Source organism: Trichomonas vaginalis, chromosome IV, assembly GCF_026262505.1.
Source record: "Trichomonas vaginalis G3 chromosome IV, whole genome shotgun sequence".
Taxonomy (NCBI): Eukaryota; Parabasalia; order Trichomonadida; family Trichomonadidae; genus Trichomonas; species Trichomonas vaginalis.
Window position 1 is genome coordinate 17,890,277 of NC_067206.1, and position 18,538 is coordinate 17,908,814.

Below are 18,538 nucleotides of genomic sequence, written 5' to 3' on the forward strand. Positions count from 1 at the left end.
GCAGTTCAAAGTGCCTATGACGCCGTTAGAGCAACTGTTGTGGAAAGTCAAGAAAAAGAGTTACAACAGACCAAAACAGACCTAGTAAATGCTTTCTTAAAAACGAAAAGTCAGGTAGGACATTATGCTGCAGATGGAACATATGTGCCAGCTGGTGGAACTTATATACCACCAAACCCTCCAAGAGAAGCACCTGCACCAGGACTACCTAAAACATTTACATCGTCACATGGACACAGACACAGGCATGCACCAAAACCAACACAACAACCAACAGTTCAAAATCCAGCACCACAACAACAACCAACACAGCAACCAACAGTTCAAAATCCAGCACAGCAACCAACAGTTCAAAACCCTGCACAGCAACCAACAGTTCAAAATCCAGCACCACAACAACAACCAACACAGCAACCAACAGTTCAAAATCCAGCACAGCAACCAACAGTTCAAAACCCTGCACAGCAACCAACAGTTCAAAACCCTGCACAGCAACCACAAACAGAGCAAGGACATAAAAGAAGTAGAGAAAAAGGAAACCAAGAATCCTTAAAAATGCTTAAGGAAGATTATGGTTACCCAGATACTCTTGACTTTAGTGACAGATATAAAGAAGCTATTAGAAAGTTCAAGGAAGGAAATACTGACCCGAACCTATTTAGCTTTATGGTTCAGCATCAAATCGGATATAATCTCAAACCTGGAAAATACAAGCTCGCAAAGGGATATGATTTAATAGCATATCATCCAAATGACATGGATGAATTTACTCCGAGATATTTGATGTCAGAGCTAAATGATAATTCAATTCTCTTCATGAAACGCGTAAAAAATAGAGACGGAACGAAAGAAGAAAGGTTTATGAGTCCGGATGACTTAGATAGGGAACTTTTTAAAAACGGTCTCGGAATATATGAAATGCCAGCAGATGAGGTACAAGAAACTCCACAGGAAGAAGTTCAGATACAACTAGACAAGAAAGAAATAGTTCAGCAACAACAGCTAGAAGAGCCTGAAGGAAACGAACAAGTCCCTCCTTTGGAAACTAACTTCACAGAACTAGATGAAGATTTGGAACAGCCGAAAAATCTTGACCCTCAACAAGTGTATGCGGCGAATATGGAATCTTTCCAAGAGTCTAAGAAAAATTCGGCTGACATAGTAGAAGAATATCGAAAAATGTTCACCGACATACAAAAGACTCCAAACAGATAAAAATATTCAGCATAGAATGGAAGTACTGAAAGAAAATGTACGCAAATACAATAATCCTTTTTACTTACGACCATATAACGTTCAATCTTTGGCTGAACTCGGTGAAAATAAAAGGTTAAATTTCAACAAAACATATAGAAATGAAACATTGTTTAAAGTTCATTCAGAACCTAACCAATATGGAAACAAACCTACTTTTGTTTCTGCAGACTATGGAACTACAATGAGATGGGGTCATAAAGCTAATCCGGATAGGTGGTTCATAAACTTACAACCTCAATTCCAAGAAGTTGTAGACGCAATGGAAGTGAATGGTGAACCAGATATAACGGGTATTTTCAGCGCGGCTTTAATGCCATTGAAAGATATGAAAGATGCAGATATTTTGGACCAGTATGAAATGAACATGGCTGAGGGAAATATAACACCTGACGTTCTAGAACATTTATCTCAAAGAACTACACAGAACCATAGAGATGGTATATTTGGTGAAGAGTTTAGAAAGAGAGTTAGGGAGAGAACCTATTATACATGACCTTGCAAACGAAAGTTTGCAAAATGTCATAAAAACTTACTTTGCAGACAATGAAATGAGAAGGGATGAATATTTAAGAAAACTCAAATGGACAGTACCAAATGAAATGTTAGTATTGAAAAACATGTTCCATGACAAAATAAAACCAACTACAGAAATAAATGACGCAAGACTGAAACGTTGGGTAAAAGCTTTCCCATTCACAAAAGATATTATTGGTTACATGGAAAGAAAACCAGAATGGCTACAAAAACATATATTTGGAAACGAGCTTATTCCATATGGACAAGCTCTGTTTGAAGAGCTTGAACCGGAAACTCAGGAAAGAGTCATGCAAACAATAAGCGAAGACTCAAATACAAACTATGACAAAATCTTTCTAGGATATAGGTTACCTGAGATGGGCGACCAGAGCCCAAAGGCAAAAAGGACATGGGAAATTTACAACATACTAGGTGAACATGAGGCAAAGATGCTACAACTTGAAGCAGAGGGCAAGTTACCAAAAGCGACACCAAAGAAGAAGAGAAGAGTAGAACAAAGTGAAAGTAGTGAAGAAGTAACTTCATCTAGTGAAAGTAGTGGCAATGAAGGAAAAAGAAGAGTTAAAAACTCAGTCAGGAAGAAAGTAAAGCTTGGTCCGAGTGGGTTCTATTATGACATATAAATCCAACTATTCTATATTTTTACCCATATGAAATGTACGCCGCTCAGAATATAACGCCAACAGTTTTGATGCCATGAACGGAAATGTTTCCGAATGGTATAACGAATGCGACAATGCCATTAGAAGGTCAGAAATAGTTCCTGGAACTTACGAATATACAACTGCTGTTTCTTATGGAAACGTAGGTGAGTTTGGAGAAGGTTCTTCAACAACAGTAGATATTGCTTGCGACAGGTTTCATATTATTTCTATTGACAACTCATTCTTATACGTGGAACAAGACATTGAAATAAAACCTTCTGCCAAGTTGTCTGACAAGAAAGGTTGCAATGGAATTTTCTATGTCGGATACCAATATGCTCCAGAAGTTTTCATGGATATAAGATATATTCTAACTCTGACTTAGTTCAAACAGTAACATGGGCAAACTATGAATGGTTCGCTTTGAGAAACTCAGTACAACCACAAGCTAGAGAACAAACAGACCAGTATGCAACTATTGAGAAATAAGAAGACTTGACCCTAACGTTCCAGGAGTTTATGTTAACCTTTCTGGACAAACTGCAGCAGCAGTAACCAAAGTAAAACTGAAACTTAGAGTTCCTTGTCATCTTTCCTCATCTTCAGGTTTTTAAGATACTTACCAAACTGGGCAGGAAAAATTTCTATTGAAACTTACTCCAAGCAAAAATAACTTAGTCATTGCACCAACACAAGACCCATTCACTATTACAGACGTAAAGGGAACAAATCAAACGTCATTCGCCGAAATTTTGCAAAGACAAAGTTGACTTAGACTTTGGTTTCTCAAACTTCAACAATGAAGTAAACTATTATTTCAATGCTGCTGGAACTGCTTGGGACCCAGTTAAGTTCACATGCGAAAAATTTGAATGCAAGAGAATAGAAAGCAGACTTGCAGTCTATATGTTGGACCCAGATATTTCAAATGCTTTAGCTGCCAAATATATTGCAGTTCCACTTATGTTCCCCATACACCAAATATCTGTCAAAGACTTTGCAGGTGAAGTTGGAAACCAAAATCCAGGAGCCGCAGGTGCAAGAACAGATATTGCTTTAACAACTGCAATGAAACATGCAGATACTATGTTTGTACTGTTCAGACGAACTATAAATGACTATTCTTGTTTACACCCTGGTATTAAATATCATATAAACATAGATGGCAAATATTATCCAAGAGAAGAATATTCTACAGTTGAGGATATGAGGTCATACAACTTGACATTAGATGCTATGAACTTTAACAACAACTTCACACCAACTATTAACCCTGAAATGCAAAGTTCTATTATGCCATATGTGAAAGTATGGACTCATACAGGAGGTCAAAAAACTCAATATACAAATGGAGACCGTTCAAACTTTTGGCTTGGCATTCCATTTGCTGACTCAGAAGACTTTATGGGTGGTATTTCAACTGTTGGTACTGTACAAATACAATATACTGGTGACAGAGACGGTCCAGATGAATTGAGAGCAAAGAAGTTTACAAAACCAATAGCACTTTTCACGGAAGATGCTCTTTTGAAGATTCGTTCGATGAAACCTGCTGGGGCTCCTCAGATTGGCATAACGACAGCTTCCATCGAGCAGATTTTGGCAGCAGGTCAGTAAGTTGTTCTTGAACTGACTTCTCTCCGTCAAATATTGACAGTACGCCAGTTTTGACATAATATTGTAAGATAAACTTTCCTTTAGTAATATCGGTCAGTTTTGAAGTTATATTTTTGTCTGCTTCAAGAACTTTCACCATTTCAGTTATACCAACTTTCTTTGCTTTATGAAAATATTTTGGTTCAGCAAATATTGCTATTCTATAACATTTTCCATTGTTTGTGTAAAGAACTATTCTGTCAATGTATTTGTATTGTTTGTGAGTATAAACTTTGTTCTGCTTCAATTCGAAGAGATATCCGAATACGTCCATCTTTTTATTCTAAGTAAAATGTCATTTCCGAAAAATAGAAGCGTAAGTGTTTCAAAAGGTTTAATAGCGGTGGCAGATGTGAAGTTAAATTCACCAACTCAAACAAACAGTCAAAGTGTTATTGTCAATGTCAAAGACAGAGATGTTGAAGTGGGGAAACCATACGAAGACGAAGATGGTATAAATTGTTCCTGTAAAAGAACCAACATATCCTGAAGTTAACAGAGACTTAAGTTCTGTTGCAGATATTTGAAACGACTACCAACAACTGAAAGACAAACTTCAAACTCAGGAGAAGATTTGTCAAGCTTTAAGTATAATGTTAAACTTGGTCGAACACAACCCTGTAAAGTGAACTCATATGTCATTGCACCTCATGAAGTTTTGAAAGAACTATTGAAACTTTTGACAGAGGCAGACGATATAAACATCAAAGAAATAGAACCCGACATTGGTTGCTGTGGTGTTTCATATAATGTCATTGACAAGATATACGTTTATGAAAGGAGGTGAAACGTTGAACTTAAAAATAGTTTCCCAGACGTTATAAAAATATTTGACGACCACAACATTTCATTAAAATTTATTTGCTAAGTAAATGGCAGAAGACATAATGGTTTATACTATTACGACTAAAAACCCTGAGTCATATAATTCTATAAACAACAAACTTACAAAGTCCTCAAGGACGATATTGTAAACTAACCTTAAACACAATGACGACTAAAGCCTGTTTTGCTCTTTGACACCAGAAGACTTTTATTGTTGATGGTAAAAAATACTCCTTTGAAGATACTTACTCAGATATACCACCAACAGATTTTGTTGACTTATTTAATACTTTAAGTACGGGTGTAACATGTGCTGCAACTAGAGCAGGTTTTCATTATGTTTGGATGTCCGACTGAGTTTACTAAAACGATATGAGCTATAATACAAAACTTATATCTGGTTTTTACTACCACAGTTTCCTATACAGGAAAAGGTGTCATACATGGAATGTCTATTCCATTGACATTAAGCACACCAATCTTATATATTTCAAACTTAGGTTCAAAGTGTTTATTCGAATGTCGACAGAAACTATTATGACCAAAAGATACTTATGCGTATAAACATATCTTTCTCTGCTGGTTTGCCTATTGTTCATTCGAATGCAGAATTTCAACCTTTGTGAACTCAAACACTTTGGCAAGTAATAACGTTGACATTAGTTGACGCAAACTTTGTTTCCTGTAAAACTTTTATGTCCTATGTATTTGTCAATGACGGCAGAAAGTTTCGAAATTGGAAGATGCAACTGGTGAAAGTATTGTATTACAAGAACAACTTCAACAACAAATAGCTCAAGAACAACAATGCAACAAATGGAACAACAAAGTCAAGAATAAAAAAATAATATTTTTTTATTTTTATAAAAATGTACAGAATAGATGTTTCAGATTTTTATGAATTCTCAAGCATTCAGAAATGTGTGTCCATTTCGAGACTATAACAAAGCAGTCGAGAATTTGAAACGTTTAGTCATTTATGTTGACTCTGCCCCAGAATTTATGTCATGAAAGAATGGGATGTTGTCTTTAACAAACAAGAGCAACAATAGTGTCTGAACAAGAATGTAGACAGAAACTTAAGAAAAATAAAAGTCGTACAAGTTGGCATGAAGATGTTAGATGCTTGGAGATATCTTATTGTCAAAACTTGAAGATTTTTCAGTTCGTGGTATAAAGTTTTATACACCTTCTCCAAACTTCTATTCTAATCTTCACTGGATATAAATATGAACAAGTAGAATGGAAAGAAAATATTAAAGAAGCTTGGTTAGAATGTCAAAGAATTATATGCAATGGAAACGAAAAGGTTTATGAGTATATCTTATGTTGGTTTGCAAACATCTTACAACATCCAAGTGCTAAAAATGAAACCGCTCTCATTATAATTGGAAAACAAGGAACAGGTAAGAATACTTTCTTTACAGATATTTTGTGCAAACTGTTAGAAGGTTATTCGAATCCGAATATGACAAACTTAGAAAACATCTGCGGTAAATTTAACTCTTCAATTGAGAATATGAAACTTATAGTTTGCAATGAACTTCAAAGTATAGATACAACAAAAGTTTTAAACTCAGATGCTTTGAAGAGTCTTATAACAGATAAAGTTGGAGTTGTTGAAAGAAAGTATAAAGACCAAAGAGTTTGTGAAAATGTTGCAAACTTCATTATGGTTTCAAACAATGCTGTTCCGATGAAGTTAGAAAGTTCTGACAGAAGATATGTAGTTGTCAGAACGTCAGATTCTCATATGCAAGATACAGAATATTTTGACGACTTAGCAGAAAACTTTGACATCTGACTTTTACAACCACTTGTTCTCATATTTCATGACATTAGATATTTCTAAGTTCAATCCAAGACAAATTCCACATACCGAAGCGAGACAAACATTGTTAGAAGCAAACAAGAGTGTATATGAACTGTTCATAGAAAAAGCGACTTTGAGTGTTTAGATGAAAAGTCTTTATATGATGAATATAAACAATATTGTCAAGAATATGGTTATATGCAGCTTCTAAACGAACATTCTTGGCAAATGTCAAAAGTCTTTTAGACGTACAGAATGGTGTATATACAAAGAAAATTTTTCTGAGTAAATTTTAAAAAAAATATTTTTTATCCGATAGAAAAGATGACGAAATATATTCAGTAAACAAGTACATGTCAGGACTTAAAGAAGAACTAGACCCATTCACATATTTGAATGTTTACTTCTACCATTTTGAAAAGTCTTCATTCAGCAAAGTTTGGAACATCGAACCAGTTAAGTTTGCTATTGTGACTAAAAATGGTGCGAAATTTGAAGACTTAGACATAGAAGGTTTGTTAACAGTCAAAGAAAGTTTTGACAGAAGGTTCTCAAACCTTAAAGAAGGCAAAGCATACAAACTTGTTATACCTTATGAACCAAAGAAGACAGACGACTATGAATATTATGAGTCTAAAGTTGTAGAAGTTCAAGGTAAATTGGGTAAAAAGATTTTAGAGTCTAAGCCAGTGTTTACTCCTAAAGAGGAAGAGAACATTGACATTGACCCAGAAATGTTCTAAAAATAAAATTTTATTTTTACATGTCAAATTTCTTTTTCTCTGGAACTGGTTCAGGTTCTTTCTTCTCTTTCTACTTTTTTTCTTTCTTTTCTTTCTTTCTTCTTCTTCTTCTCTGGTGGAGTATGTCAAATTTCTCAGAACCATATTTATGTAAAAGTTCTTTGTCCTTTAATAGCTCATCTATTCTGTTTTCTATTTCATCTTCAAGAACAGCGCATGTGTCTTCTTTGCATTCTAAGAACTTTTGTTGGACTTCATCTTTCCAATCGGCGTCATCTCTGTCAACAAGTCTGTCATTGACAAATTTTAAGACTGCTCTTTGTAATGTTTTATGGTTCTTGTCATATTCCCAGAAACAGAACTTTAGAACAAATTCACCTTTCTTGTTTACACTATGTAAGATTTTATGGTCGACAGATGTTTTGCTGTCAAAAAGTTTGTCTCGAATATAGATAGCGAAATCGCTAGACATTTTCTAAAAGATAAAAATTTTAATTTTTCTAAAAATATGTTAGAAAAAAAGTTTGCTGACATTGACAAGAAATTTGAGAATGTTTTAAACAAGAACAAGAGGAAGTTAGAAAATGCTCAGATAAAGCCTATACATGACAAGTTCTTATTTGCTCAGAATGGTATAACAGGTCTAATTGCACCACCTGGGTCGGGTAAGACTTTCACTTATCTTAAAATGGCTGCACAACAACAAGAACTAGATGAGAAGAACCCATTCTATGAGTTAGTTGTTATTTGTTCGACTTCTGGTCAATTTGACCAAACCGTCAATTCGTTCAAAGATATTATAAAGAAGTCTAAGTTAGTATGTATAAAGGATACTGAGTTGTTAGATTGGATAAAGAAGTACCAAAGAAGAGTTTTGAAGTATAATGCTATAAATGAGTATATAAATTCTAAGTTTAAAGACCCAAATGAGGAAATGCAGAGAATATTAGAGAAGAAACACTTCAGAAACAAACAGAAAGAGATAGAATACATTTCGAAGAAATTGCAATCTTACGATTGGAAGACTTACCCTCATAGATGTCTTCTTATCTTAGATGATTTCGCCTCTCATCCTTTGTTAAAGAACAGAGAACAAGATATGTGTCGAATTCTTAAGAAGCTCAGACACTTTAACATCTCAGTTGTCATTTGTGTACAGACAGCAAAGAGTTTAAGTAAGGATGTTAAAAGAATACTTACTGACATAATACTTTTCCCCGGATTGTCCGAAGACGATTTCATGGAACTTATGAAAGAGTCCATGGCAGGTAAGTTTGACAGACATGAACTATGGGAGAAGTACAAAGTCATACAAGACCCTCATACTTCTTTCAGAATTCATATCTACGCAAACAAAGTTCAAATTGTAAAAAGTCAAGCTTGAAAAATCTAAGTGTTTAGTCTTAGTAAGATGGTAGCTTCTTAAAGCAAATACCGCTGAGTTTTATGTACGTGAAGAGAAGTACAATGAATTCAATTACGAGTACAATTGCAATGACAACTAAGGCAACTATTTTTGTCTTTTGCCAGCAAGGTACTTCTTCTCTTCCAATGGTTCGGCAGAACTATACTCACTCATGAGAAATGCCAAAACGGTTTAATAGAAAAAGTGTCATTTTTTTCATGTCCGAAGACTCGAAGGTGCAACACTTCCAAAATACCGACGAACTCAGAAGAGCAGCATGGCAGTATGTTCTTGACAACTTCTTTGAGTTCTCCAGGTACACCTTGGAAAATGCTGAAGAACTCCGACACAGAGAATTTGGAGAAATTGCACTCCAATACTACCTTGACAAACAAAGGGTAAATTAAGACTAAAAACTTAACGTTTAAAAAGTGACATTTTTATGAGCTCCGAGTCACCGAGAAAACTTGGTCAGATGTTAGCAGCTTACTTCCCTGAGGAGGATGGAAGCGTTACATACATCAGGTTCAAAAACAACGAACCTGGAATTGCGTACCAAATTCGCAATTACATGACCATGGAAGAGTACGAAAGGTTTCTACAAGAGAAACCAGCTCTAAACAACTCAGAAAAGAAAGAGTAAAAAGTTTAATTCGTAATTGTTTATTTTTTTACTTGTAAGGGCAAGCTGCAAGTATGAAGTCGACTATCTCCGTCTTTGTTTTGACGAGCTGGACGGCTCTTGCGAGTACGTCTGTTTTGCGGTCTCCAGCTGGTGTCTGACCTTCGTAATTGCGCATGTTCTTGAGAGCTCCAACTGTAAATGGTTGTAGGATGAAGAGTCTCTCAGACTGCTTGAGGTAGTCTTCACGGTCACGAACCGAATCTGTGGTACGAGTCGAATCGGTCGATTTGAGGGAAGAGACTGAAAGCCTGTCGTCTTCCATTGGAGCTGTAGCATACTCTTTGCGTAAGCGGTTCAGACCTTCTTCGAAGTCTTGGTCTCTCTTCGATTGAGATTGGAATTGGAATTGCTGGGGTGGAGCTTGCTGGAACAACCAAGGGTTGGGGAAGTAAGGCATAGGCTGAGGAGGGTAGTTCGGGAAGCCTTGTGGTGGGTAGTAACCTTGAGGTGGAAATTGGTAGTAATTCGGAGGTACTTGCTGGAACTGAGGTTGCTGAGGAGACTGTTGTGGTTCTGCAGCTTTCGGTTCTTCTGGCTTTGGAAGGCATTCAGGAAGAGGAACGTCAGTCATCCGTTTGTGTCCTGTCGGAAGGAAAAATTTTTCCTGTCGGATGGAAGAACTTTTCTGTCGGAAGGAAAAACTTTTTCTGTCGGAAGGAAAAACTTTTTCTGAAGTTCGACCAAAAAGTTCTCAATTTTCGAAAATTTGAATGGTTTACGGACGGACAACTGGAAGAGTTCTTCCTGTCGGAAGGAAAAATTTTTCCCTTTGTCGGGAAAATATTTTCCTGTCGGATGGAAGAACTTGGAATGCAAGAAAGACTTGACGAGGCAATTTACCTCATTGAAATTAACGACTGCGTAAAAGACTACTTGCGCAAGGTAATGAAGCCCAAGGTCAAGTTCATCACTATTTCTGGAAGGTCTACACTTCAGCTCGAGACTTCGACTGGAATTCCAATTCAAATACCAGACGGGACAGCCTACGATGGCATAAAGGACGCCAAAAGAGAAGCTCTTGTTAAGTTCCTAAACAAACGTCCTTGGATAAAAATACCAAACAAGGAGAACCCCCTACCCCATATGAAATTGGCAATTCAGTCTCTCCTTCACTTCTCTGGTCAGCCGTTCTACATAACCTGTGAAGGCGACATTCAGCCAGTTCAGTAAACATCTCATTTTAACTCACTTTTTTTATGTTTTTACTCACACTCGTACTCACCAGGTATGAGTACAACTATTTCAACTGTGAACCTTGTATTGACCGGTCTTCCTGTAAATGCAAGTTCGGTCAATACACAGTTTATGGTGGCAAGAAGGACAGTGGGGAATGCGCGCTCGAGAGAGAATTGAAATTCCAGACCCAACTCCAACAAGAACTCTCAAGTTGCCAAGACTCATGTGAAGAAGAAGTCTATAAGCACTTATAGCCATATACATGGCACGTTTTGAGTAAAAGCATTTTTTTCATTTTTTGAATGAAGCAAGTTAAATTCGTCCCACACCAATCTCAATGGACCGATGAAGAGTTTCAAGCCATGGTTGAAGGCGTTGAGAACGACATAGACGGCGAACTTGAAGGAGCTCAAACCACAATTGCAACCAAAATTGCACAAGTCAAGAAGAGATAGCTCCACTTAAAGCTACCAAAGCTACTCTTGACCTCATGGATACTTACCGTTTAGAAGTAAAGAGTGGAATAAGACAATTAAAATTGAAACTTCTAAACTACGAAGCTATACTCCAAAAGTTAGCAGAAATGAGAAGACTTTACCAGAGCTACTTACATGTAAGGGACTTACCTTCAAGCAGTCCGACCAAAGATGAATTTTCTGACATTGTCCCAATTTTGTCCGAAAGTCAGCTCAGATGTTTTGAACTGCTCCCAACATATCCAGAATATGAAAATTTGCCTGAACTCTTTCGGTTCCTCAAAAAACGTTTTTTGGTTCTCATGTTCGAAACTTTTATCGGAAGAGACAACAAACGTTCAGAAGAAGAGCAAGATATTATTTTAAACTTGTTGTATGACTTAACTGTCATAACCAGCTTTTTGAAGTAAAACCGTCATTCTCAAACCACTTCATTTTTTCGATGTCCGAACAAGCACCGAAGCCAAACTCAATGGAGATGTCCTTTCAAGGTTGCCAGACAAGCGCCCAATTCAAATTCAAATTGAATTGAAAGCTCATCTGACAAACACCATTAAGACTCTCCAAAGTAGTCTTATGACAGAGATGACCAATCTCAAAGCCGATGTCCTCATGAACCAAGCTTCCAATGAGAAATGCCTGAACGATTTCGCGGAAACCTTGCGCAATTACGAGAGAGAGAACCGAGACCTTGCCAGACTCATCTACCGTTTCTTCGAAGAGATAGACGCCATCTGGAAGGTACTCGGAAAGGACAGAACATGCAACACCGTACTTCGTGAGTACCAAATTGAAGAAGGAATTGTCGAGGAAGAAGAGGAAGAAAAGAAACACGAAGAAGAGGAAGAAGAAGAAGTTCCTGAAGCCGCTACATGGGCAACCCTTGTTGCCGATGACGGTTACGAAATTTCCCAACCCTACCCATACCAAATCCGCAACAAGGAGACAGGCAAGGTTCTTACCCCAGTCCTCAACAACTTGGGACACTTGAACCTTAACCTTCGGAATCGCGGTTCAATCTCCATGGGCAAGCTTGTCGCAATTCAATGGGTTCCAAATCCAGACAAGAAGACGAAGGTCAGACACATTGACGGTGACAAGCTCAACAACCGTAAGGAGAACCTCGAGTGGTTCTAAGAGTAAAAAAAATTTATTTTAGGGGGAAACCCCAAGTAAATTTAAGTTTTTATTTTTGGTATTCGTACCAATTTTGGAATGTGAAGACCACATCCCAACCTCTGTACGTGAGTCTTGGGTCCACGTCTAAGACCCTTCTGTAGCAATTCCAAGCCCGAGCAAATTCAATTGTCAACCACTCGTCTCCTCTGTAGTCTTCAATCCATTCTTTGAAGAGACGGTCGAGCTCGGGCTTGGAATATCTCTTGCCTGGGTCCGAGACCAACATTTGGTTGAACTGGACGAAGCGCTCAGGGATGTACGCCATTAAAAAAATGTCACTTTTTAAAAAATAAATTTTTTATTTCATGCAATGTTTAACTATTTCACCATCTTCTTTAACACCCCAGTACTTACGCTTGGAGAGGACATGAACTTCGGTGAAAATTTTGTCCAATTTGAATTGACCCATCTTTTCACCGACCATTCCCATTTCAATGAGTTTGTTATAGCCTTCTTCGTTCGTCATGAGTGCGTCAATGTTCTCATAGTAAACCTTGACTTTCGATTTGACTTCGGAGAAGAATTTGTTGTAGTTGTCAAGGACTGCCTTTGCGAACTGAGGGTAAGACCAATGTTCGACAATAGGTTTTAATGTGGTTACTAAGCCACTTTGACCTTGAGTGAATTCGTACTTCAAAACAAAAGGAGAAAACCTTTCAACAAAGTTGTCGACCTTCTCATAATGTTTACTCTTCATCTCTTGAGGTTTCTTAATGGAATATCCCCATGTCGAATTCATAAGCAATTTGAGTGTCATTGCAAGTTTGGGGTTTGAAGCTTTCCTAATATCATACAGTTGTTGTATGACTTTTCCAACTGTATAGTTCCTTCCCGGGAACTCACCATCTTCGTTTGGAATTCCAGTCGGAATATATTGGACAAACCTCATGTATGCAGCGTTAAGGTCGACATAGTATATCTTTTCATCTGAGTCGAACTTGTCGCAACCAATTGGTCCAGTTTGTGGAAATTCAAGTGAGTCTCTTATCTTCTGAGAAACTTCTCCTGTTATCTCATAAACATCGTCGAAGCAACCTGTTTCATATAAAACCTTCTGACCTAACTCAGATGCTCTCCAATACAATTTGACGTCAATTGGATGTCTCAATGGAAGTTTGTTTATAGCATCTTGAAGTTCTTGCAACCTCATTGGAAGTTCTTCTGGTTCAGGTTGGTATCCGAACATACCAACCCCTTGTGGAACTGTGTACTTCTTTTGTACTAGAACTTTGTCTGGAACAACTTTTGGTCTTGCTAACAATGAAAAGTTTGTTTCGTCTTTTGGTACAAAAGTTTCTGTCAGCTTGTCATCTGGAATTGGTTCCAACAAACCTTTCTCGAAAAGAATGTTTACAGCTCTGACAATGTTGCACTTACTTTTACCAAAGAATGGGTTTGTAAGACTTTCGTTCAACATGAAGTGGTTGTGGACAATTACAATCTTCAACCATGGTAAGTCTTTGTCAACAACATAGTCGTCATGTGAAGAACCTTTAGCTGTAGGTATGTTGACTCGGATATTGACATTTGCCAACGGTGCAATTTTTGCCAATTGACCTCTGAGAATGTACCTTGTCTTCACACATGACTCAAGATACTTCATCTTCTCATCTGTAACAAGACCAGAGTTCCTGAGACATGTAAGAATGCAAGGTTCATTGACAATTGTTTCAATTGAATTGTAAATTCCATACCTTGTCAAGTCAATGTCAGACTTATTTATGAAGGGAAGTATCCAGCATGTTGTTTGACTGCTTGAGGGTTAGGTTGGTACCATTCGAACTTGACACTTGCAATTCCTTCAATTGCATTCAAAATGTCTGAGTCGGAGTCAACCATTTGTTCTCTCTTTGTAGTCTTGAAAGCGTCAAGAAGTTTTGCGGCTGTTTGTTCATTGCCATGTGCATAGTAAATGTGACCATCCAAATCTGTTATGGTCAATCTGAGATTGTGTCCTTTCTTATTTCCGTCTTGTATGGCAGCAAGTACACCCATGAAGCCTTCTTTGTTCTTTCCTTCGTCAAAGTTTACTGTAAAGGTTCGACCAGATGTAATTTGACTTCTAACTTCACGATACTTTTCATATGCATATCTTGTTCTTTCCATGGGAGCATGTGCGTCTTCACCTTTTCCTTTTTTCCTTCTCAAAGGATGCAATTGTTCGTCATGTTTCCAGTAGAATCTGGCAAAGCCGTCGTGTCCTTCAACTTGAGGTTCACTAACATCGAAAGGCATGTCCATAAGACGTTCTTCTTCTAACCTCTCCAGTCTGTTTGGATAATTGGCACGTGCTGTTTCCAAATCCATTTCGTAGCTAAGACCAGACAATTTGTCATAGACTTTTATGGGTCTTCCTTTCCTATATTTAAACTTCTTCGAAACTCTCCAACCATATCTTTGTAACTCTGCTTTTATTCTAGCAGACTTTCTGTCCATTCTATATGGGGGCATTTTTATAAAAATAAAAAAATATTTTTTCTTTACTTTACATAACCACCTGCTGCCATAAGTCTTTGACGCCAACCCATACCAGCTAATGAAGGTTGACTTGGTTTAGTTTGGAAACTAAACTTGTTGTAAACAGAAATTCATCAAAAGTGACACCTCAGAAAAGCTAAAATATTGAATTTTTGGAACTTTTGATAGAGCACGTTTTTAAATATTAATTAAAGTAAATGTATATTTTGTAAAGATTCTTTTTAATAAAAAAATAAAATTTTGAAGAAGAACACAAAATCTTCTGAAAAATAATATCACATAAACTCATATTATTTTCTAATATATAACTATTTTATATAAAAATCAAATTCAATGATCTTAAAAGCGAAGGATAAACCTCAAAATTTACGAATATAATGAGTGGGAATATAATGCTTATCTATCATAAAACCATATGAAATATCAATTTTTGCTTTACGCCTAATTTTTGACGACAATTAGCAAAAAATGTTAAATGTTAACACTCAGTCCATTTGAATATGAAAAATAAAATTGACTTTGATTAAATGTTTTTATTTATCATGCAATTCTTCTTGCGACCAAAGATTTGAATAAAATTTCAAAAAATAAGATAGCTTAAAAAATAATATACGGTAGTGTTTACTAATAGATGAATAGTATATAAATTCTATTAAAATGGATTTGATCCAAAAAATATATAAAATTTGATCATAAATTAAATCGTTTTAAATTACTTCTTCATTTAAATTATAACAATTATTTTTGGTTTTATATTTTTTGGATCAAATCCATTTTAATAGAATTTATATACTATTCATCTATTAGTAAACACTACCGTATATTATTTTTTAAGCTATCTTATTTTTTGAAATTTTATTCAAATCTTTGGTCGCAAGAAGAATTGCATGATAAATAAAAACATTTAATCAAAGTCAATTTTATTTTTCATATTCAAATGGACTGAGTGTTAACATTTAACATTTTTTGCTAATTGTCGTCAAAAATTAGGCGTAAAGCAAAAATTGATATTTCATATGGTTTTATGATAGATAAGCATTATATTCCCACTCATTATATTCGTAAATTTTGAGGTTTATCCTTCGCTTTTAAGATCATTGAATTTGATTTTTATATAAAATAGTTATATATTAGAAAATAATATGAGTTTATGTGATATTATTTTTCAGAAGATTTCATTCTATATGCCTATGAAAAGTACTCTCAAAACTAACTTTTTCCTAATTATAATTAAATCTAGAATATTGTATTATGCTTAGTATTATTTCATTTTTCTCATTCAATTTAGAATTTACAAATGTCAAAAAATTGAGAGCTGTCACTTTTGATGAATTTCTGTTTATTACAAACTTTGGTTTTTGTTTATCTTCAGTTTTTGATTTTTCTTCTTCTATCGGTTTTTCGTCACTTTTCGGTTCCTCTGACTTTACTTCACTTGCAGGAACAGTTGTGTCGTCAACATCTTCATAAATATCATATGCCATTTGTTTTTGTTTTCCTTTCAACTTTTTGTGTTTGTTGTAAAGTTTAGAATATTTCGACTCTAAGTCAATGAGATGTTCTATAATGAACTGTTGGTCAGTGAAGTAAACTTTTCCATCTGTTGTCTCGAAAGCTCCTTCAGACTTCAATATTTTATTTGTGAGAGTCTGTTTCTTTTTTGAGATACTAGCCGTTCCATTTCTATGAAAAGTGACTTTATAGTTAGGGTTTGTATTTCCAGACCTGGCACTTTCTATTATTGAATTTTTCTCTTCATCTGTAAGTTCTTTGACAGGTTTTGACAATGGTTCTGAACTTTTTGTTTGTGGTGTCAAATCTACCGTTTCAACTTCTTCGGTCATTTCATCTCAGTAAAAAATTTTAGTTTGGTTTGTTTTCAACTGGTTGTTGTTGTGGAGGTGGGATGGTTCCTTTAATAATATCATTCAGTTTCACATGCTGAGCCTGACTATATGGTATCGGTTTAAATGCTGGAAGCCGACAAATCCATCTTGAACTCATTTGTCTCAATGCTGCATTGTTCATTTCATCTCAATAAAAAACTTTACATTCCCCAGGTTTGAGGCGGTTGAGGTTGGTTATTGTTTACCCACTGTTGTGCATGGTTATATCCTCTGTTAAAGAATCTTTCACCTTGGTCCATATAGTGTCCTGCTTGGTTATAGTAGTCATTTGCTTTGTTATAATAGTTTCCTGCTTGTCTTCCTACATTGTCCATCCATCCTTGAACTTTTCCTCTTGTTTCAGGATTTGGAATACGATTTGTTGCATCTCGTGCTACATCCCAACCTTTCTGTACATTTTGTATAATAGGTTGTGCTTTCTCTTTAAGTATACCTAATGTACTCAAAATCTTCCTTCCAACTCCAAATGCACCTCTGGCTATTGTTCCCACTGCGGGCAAAAATCTAGATGCGACTCCTGCTAATGCGCCAAATAAACCCATTTCTTATAGGGTAAAAAATGACGAATCCGAACAAGGACCCCTATGTTTCTAAAGCGACAAAGAAAGCACTCATGATAAAAATCTTTAGTTCAACACCAAATGCTTGGTTTATGGATATCTTGGAAAACATTCCGAGAGTTAGAACAGATGGACCACCATACTGGTTAATATTTGTTGGTCAAAACACAAGATACTGTGAAGCCATACCATTATGGTCCAAAAATATTTTAGATGTGAAAACTGCTTTGACAATATTCGTTGACAAATACCATCCAACAAAACTGACATCTGACTGTGAAAGTTCTTTCAAATCAGATGATGTAAAAAACTATCTGCATTCAAAAAATGTAAACCAATATTTCATTGTCGACCAAAACCATTCTGCTCTTGGTGTCATTGACGGTTGTATAAAAATGTTAAGAGACTTAAACCAACCACAAGGTGGTGAAGCAAATGAAATGTCATATGACGACAAATATAGACACTTCTCCCAGGCAAAGATGAGACAAGTTTTAAATATTTACAATAACCGTAAACAAAAAGGTTTGTGAAACCACTCCCCCGAAGAAATGAAAAACAACCCTGACTTAGAGAAAGACTATATATTTAATAATTTAGTCAAAAGAGACAAACAAGAAAGAATGCCGGGCTTCAAACTTCAGAAAGGTGACAAAGTAAAAATAGAAATACCTGAACGCGACCCATATGAAAATACTATTGACTATGACAACAATGGGAACTCAACAGGTACTCACATTTGTGTTCGTAAAAATAGAAGAAAGTATACAAGAGAATATTATGAAGTTTTAGGCAAACATGGCAAAATGTACAGACTGCAAGCAGAAGATAAAACTACTATTGTCAGACCTCGTTTCAAACTTGTCAAAGTTCAAGGTGGTATACTAGAGATGTGAAAACTTAAATTTTATAATCCCTGGGATGCACTTTCTTCGATTTTTTTTAAATTTTTGGGATAAATTTTGACATCTTTTTTTTTGCTGGCGACCCCCCGTTTAGGGCATCAAAAAAACATGTTGTTTCGTTTCAAGATCGGGATATGTTGTGAACCCGACTTCTTTCATTAATGAAGTGATTTCTTAAGTTGAATAAAAACAAATTTGATTGAAATTCATACAAAATTTCTTTTTATCATTATTATTTAAGATGCTTTTTTATGTTGAATTGTTAATTTTTTTATTTCCACCTGGGATATTT

General features: G+C 35.9%; 14 protein-coding genes and 3 pseudogenes across 17 annotated transcripts, besides 5 other annotated features; 10 read left to right on the plus strand and 7 right to left on the minus strand.

The window, feature by feature from the left end:
• The first annotated feature begins 1,381 nt into the window (after window positions 1–1,381).
• Window positions 1,382–18,538: part of a mobile genetic element that runs on past the window's edge.
• TVAGG3_0117380 (protein of unknown function, DUF4106 family) lies at window positions 1,806–2,417 on the plus strand (the record flags this gene model as incomplete). Its single annotated transcript, XM_051223400.1, has 1 exon — window positions 1,806–2,417. One exon carries the CDS (start codon window positions 1,806–1,808, stop codon window positions 2,415–2,417), a length of 612 nt encoding a protein of 203 aa, XP_051108386.1.
• Window positions 3,949–4,368, minus strand: TVAGG3_0117390 (uncharacterized protein; the record flags this gene model as incomplete). The annotated part of the gene is made up of 1 exon (XM_051223401.1): window positions 3,949–4,368. The coding sequence occupies one exon, from the start codon at window positions 4,366–4,368 to the stop codon at window positions 3,949–3,951; it is 420 nt and encodes a 139-aa protein (XP_051108387.1).
• On the plus strand, window positions 4,387–4,621 carry TVAGG3_0117400 (annotated as a pseudogene). The gene has a single exon. A coding segment is annotated over exon 1 (235 nt).
• Window positions 5,789–7,021, plus strand: TVAGG3_0117410 (annotated as a pseudogene). The gene has a single exon. A coding segment is annotated over exon 1 (1,233 nt).
• TVAGG3_0117420 (protein of unknown function, DUF4108 family) lies at window positions 7,086–7,475 on the plus strand (the record flags this gene model as incomplete). The annotated part of the gene is made up of 1 exon (XM_051223402.1): window positions 7,086–7,475. The coding sequence occupies one exon, from the start codon at window positions 7,086–7,088 to the stop codon at window positions 7,473–7,475; it is 390 nt and encodes a 129-aa protein (XP_051108388.1).
• TVAGG3_0117430 (protein of unknown function, DUF4106 family) lies at window positions 7,882–8,859 on the plus strand (the record flags this gene model as incomplete). The annotated part of the gene is made up of 1 exon (XM_001301121.2): window positions 7,882–8,859. The coding sequence occupies one exon, from the start codon at window positions 7,882–7,884 to the stop codon at window positions 8,857–8,859; it is 978 nt and encodes a 325-aa protein (XP_001301122.2).
• TVAGG3_0117440 (uncharacterized protein) lies at window positions 9,323–9,523 on the plus strand (the record flags this gene model as incomplete). Its single annotated transcript, XM_051223403.1, has 1 exon — window positions 9,323–9,523. The coding sequence occupies one exon, from the start codon at window positions 9,323–9,325 to the stop codon at window positions 9,521–9,523; it is 201 nt and encodes a 66-aa protein (XP_051108389.1).
• TVAGG3_0117450 (uncharacterized protein) lies at window positions 9,552–10,136 on the minus strand (the record flags this gene model as incomplete). Its single annotated transcript, XM_051223404.1, has 1 exon — window positions 9,552–10,136. The coding sequence occupies one exon, from the start codon at window positions 10,134–10,136 to the stop codon at window positions 9,552–9,554; it is 585 nt and encodes a 194-aa protein (XP_051108390.1).
• Window positions 10,361–10,735, plus strand: TVAGG3_0117460 (uncharacterized protein; the record flags this gene model as incomplete). Its single annotated transcript, XM_051223405.1, has 1 exon — window positions 10,361–10,735. The coding sequence occupies one exon, from the start codon at window positions 10,361–10,363 to the stop codon at window positions 10,733–10,735; it is 375 nt and encodes a 124-aa protein (XP_051108391.1).
• TVAGG3_0117470 (uncharacterized protein) lies at window positions 10,762–10,995 on the plus strand (the record flags this gene model as incomplete). Its single annotated transcript, XM_001301120.2, has 1 exon — window positions 10,762–10,995. The coding sequence occupies one exon, from the start codon at window positions 10,762–10,764 to the stop codon at window positions 10,993–10,995; it is 234 nt and encodes a 77-aa protein (XP_001301121.2).
• Window positions 11,044–12,354, plus strand: TVAGG3_0117480 (annotated as a pseudogene). Its single transcript has one exon. A coding segment is annotated over exon 1 (1,311 nt).
• Window positions 12,404–12,661, minus strand: TVAGG3_0117490 (uncharacterized protein; the record flags this gene model as incomplete). Its single annotated transcript, XM_001279733.2, has 1 exon — window positions 12,404–12,661. One exon carries the CDS (start codon window positions 12,659–12,661, stop codon window positions 12,404–12,406), a length of 258 nt encoding a protein of 85 aa, XP_001279734.2.
• Window positions 12,695–13,546, minus strand: TVAGG3_0117500 (DNA/RNA polymerases family; the record flags this gene model as incomplete). Its single annotated transcript, XM_051223406.1, has 1 exon — window positions 12,695–13,546. One exon carries the CDS (start codon window positions 13,544–13,546, stop codon window positions 12,695–12,697), a length of 852 nt encoding a protein of 283 aa, XP_051108392.1.
• TVAGG3_0117510 (uncharacterized protein) lies at window positions 14,116–14,832 on the minus strand (the record flags this gene model as incomplete). The annotated part of the gene is made up of 1 exon (XM_051223407.1): window positions 14,116–14,832. One exon carries the CDS (start codon window positions 14,830–14,832, stop codon window positions 14,116–14,118), a length of 717 nt encoding a protein of 238 aa, XP_051108393.1.
• Window positions 14,969–15,006: a mobile genetic element.
• Window positions 14,969–15,006: a terminal%2Cinverted (terminal inverted repeat of Banshee-A3 transposon ID:TVAGG3_0117520).
• Window positions 16,183–16,219: a mobile genetic element.
• Window positions 16,183–16,219: a terminal%2Cinverted (terminal inverted repeat of Banshee-A3 transposon ID:TVAGG3_0117530).
• Window positions 16,738–16,872, minus strand: TVAGG3_0117540 (uncharacterized protein; the record flags this gene model as incomplete). The annotated part of the gene is made up of 1 exon (XM_001301117.2): window positions 16,738–16,872. A coding segment is annotated over one exon (135 nt), but the record flags the coding sequence as incomplete, so codon positions are not given.
• Window positions 16,922–17,323, minus strand: TVAGG3_0117550 (uncharacterized protein; the record flags this gene model as incomplete). The annotated part of the gene is made up of 1 exon (XM_051223408.1): window positions 16,922–17,323. The coding sequence occupies one exon, from the start codon at window positions 17,321–17,323 to the stop codon at window positions 16,922–16,924; it is 402 nt and encodes a 133-aa protein (XP_051108394.1).
• TVAGG3_0117560 (uncharacterized protein) lies at window positions 17,893–18,237 on the plus strand (the record flags this gene model as incomplete). The annotated part of the gene is made up of 1 exon (XM_051223409.1): window positions 17,893–18,237. The coding sequence occupies one exon, from the start codon at window positions 17,893–17,895 to the stop codon at window positions 18,235–18,237; it is 345 nt and encodes a 114-aa protein (XP_051108395.1).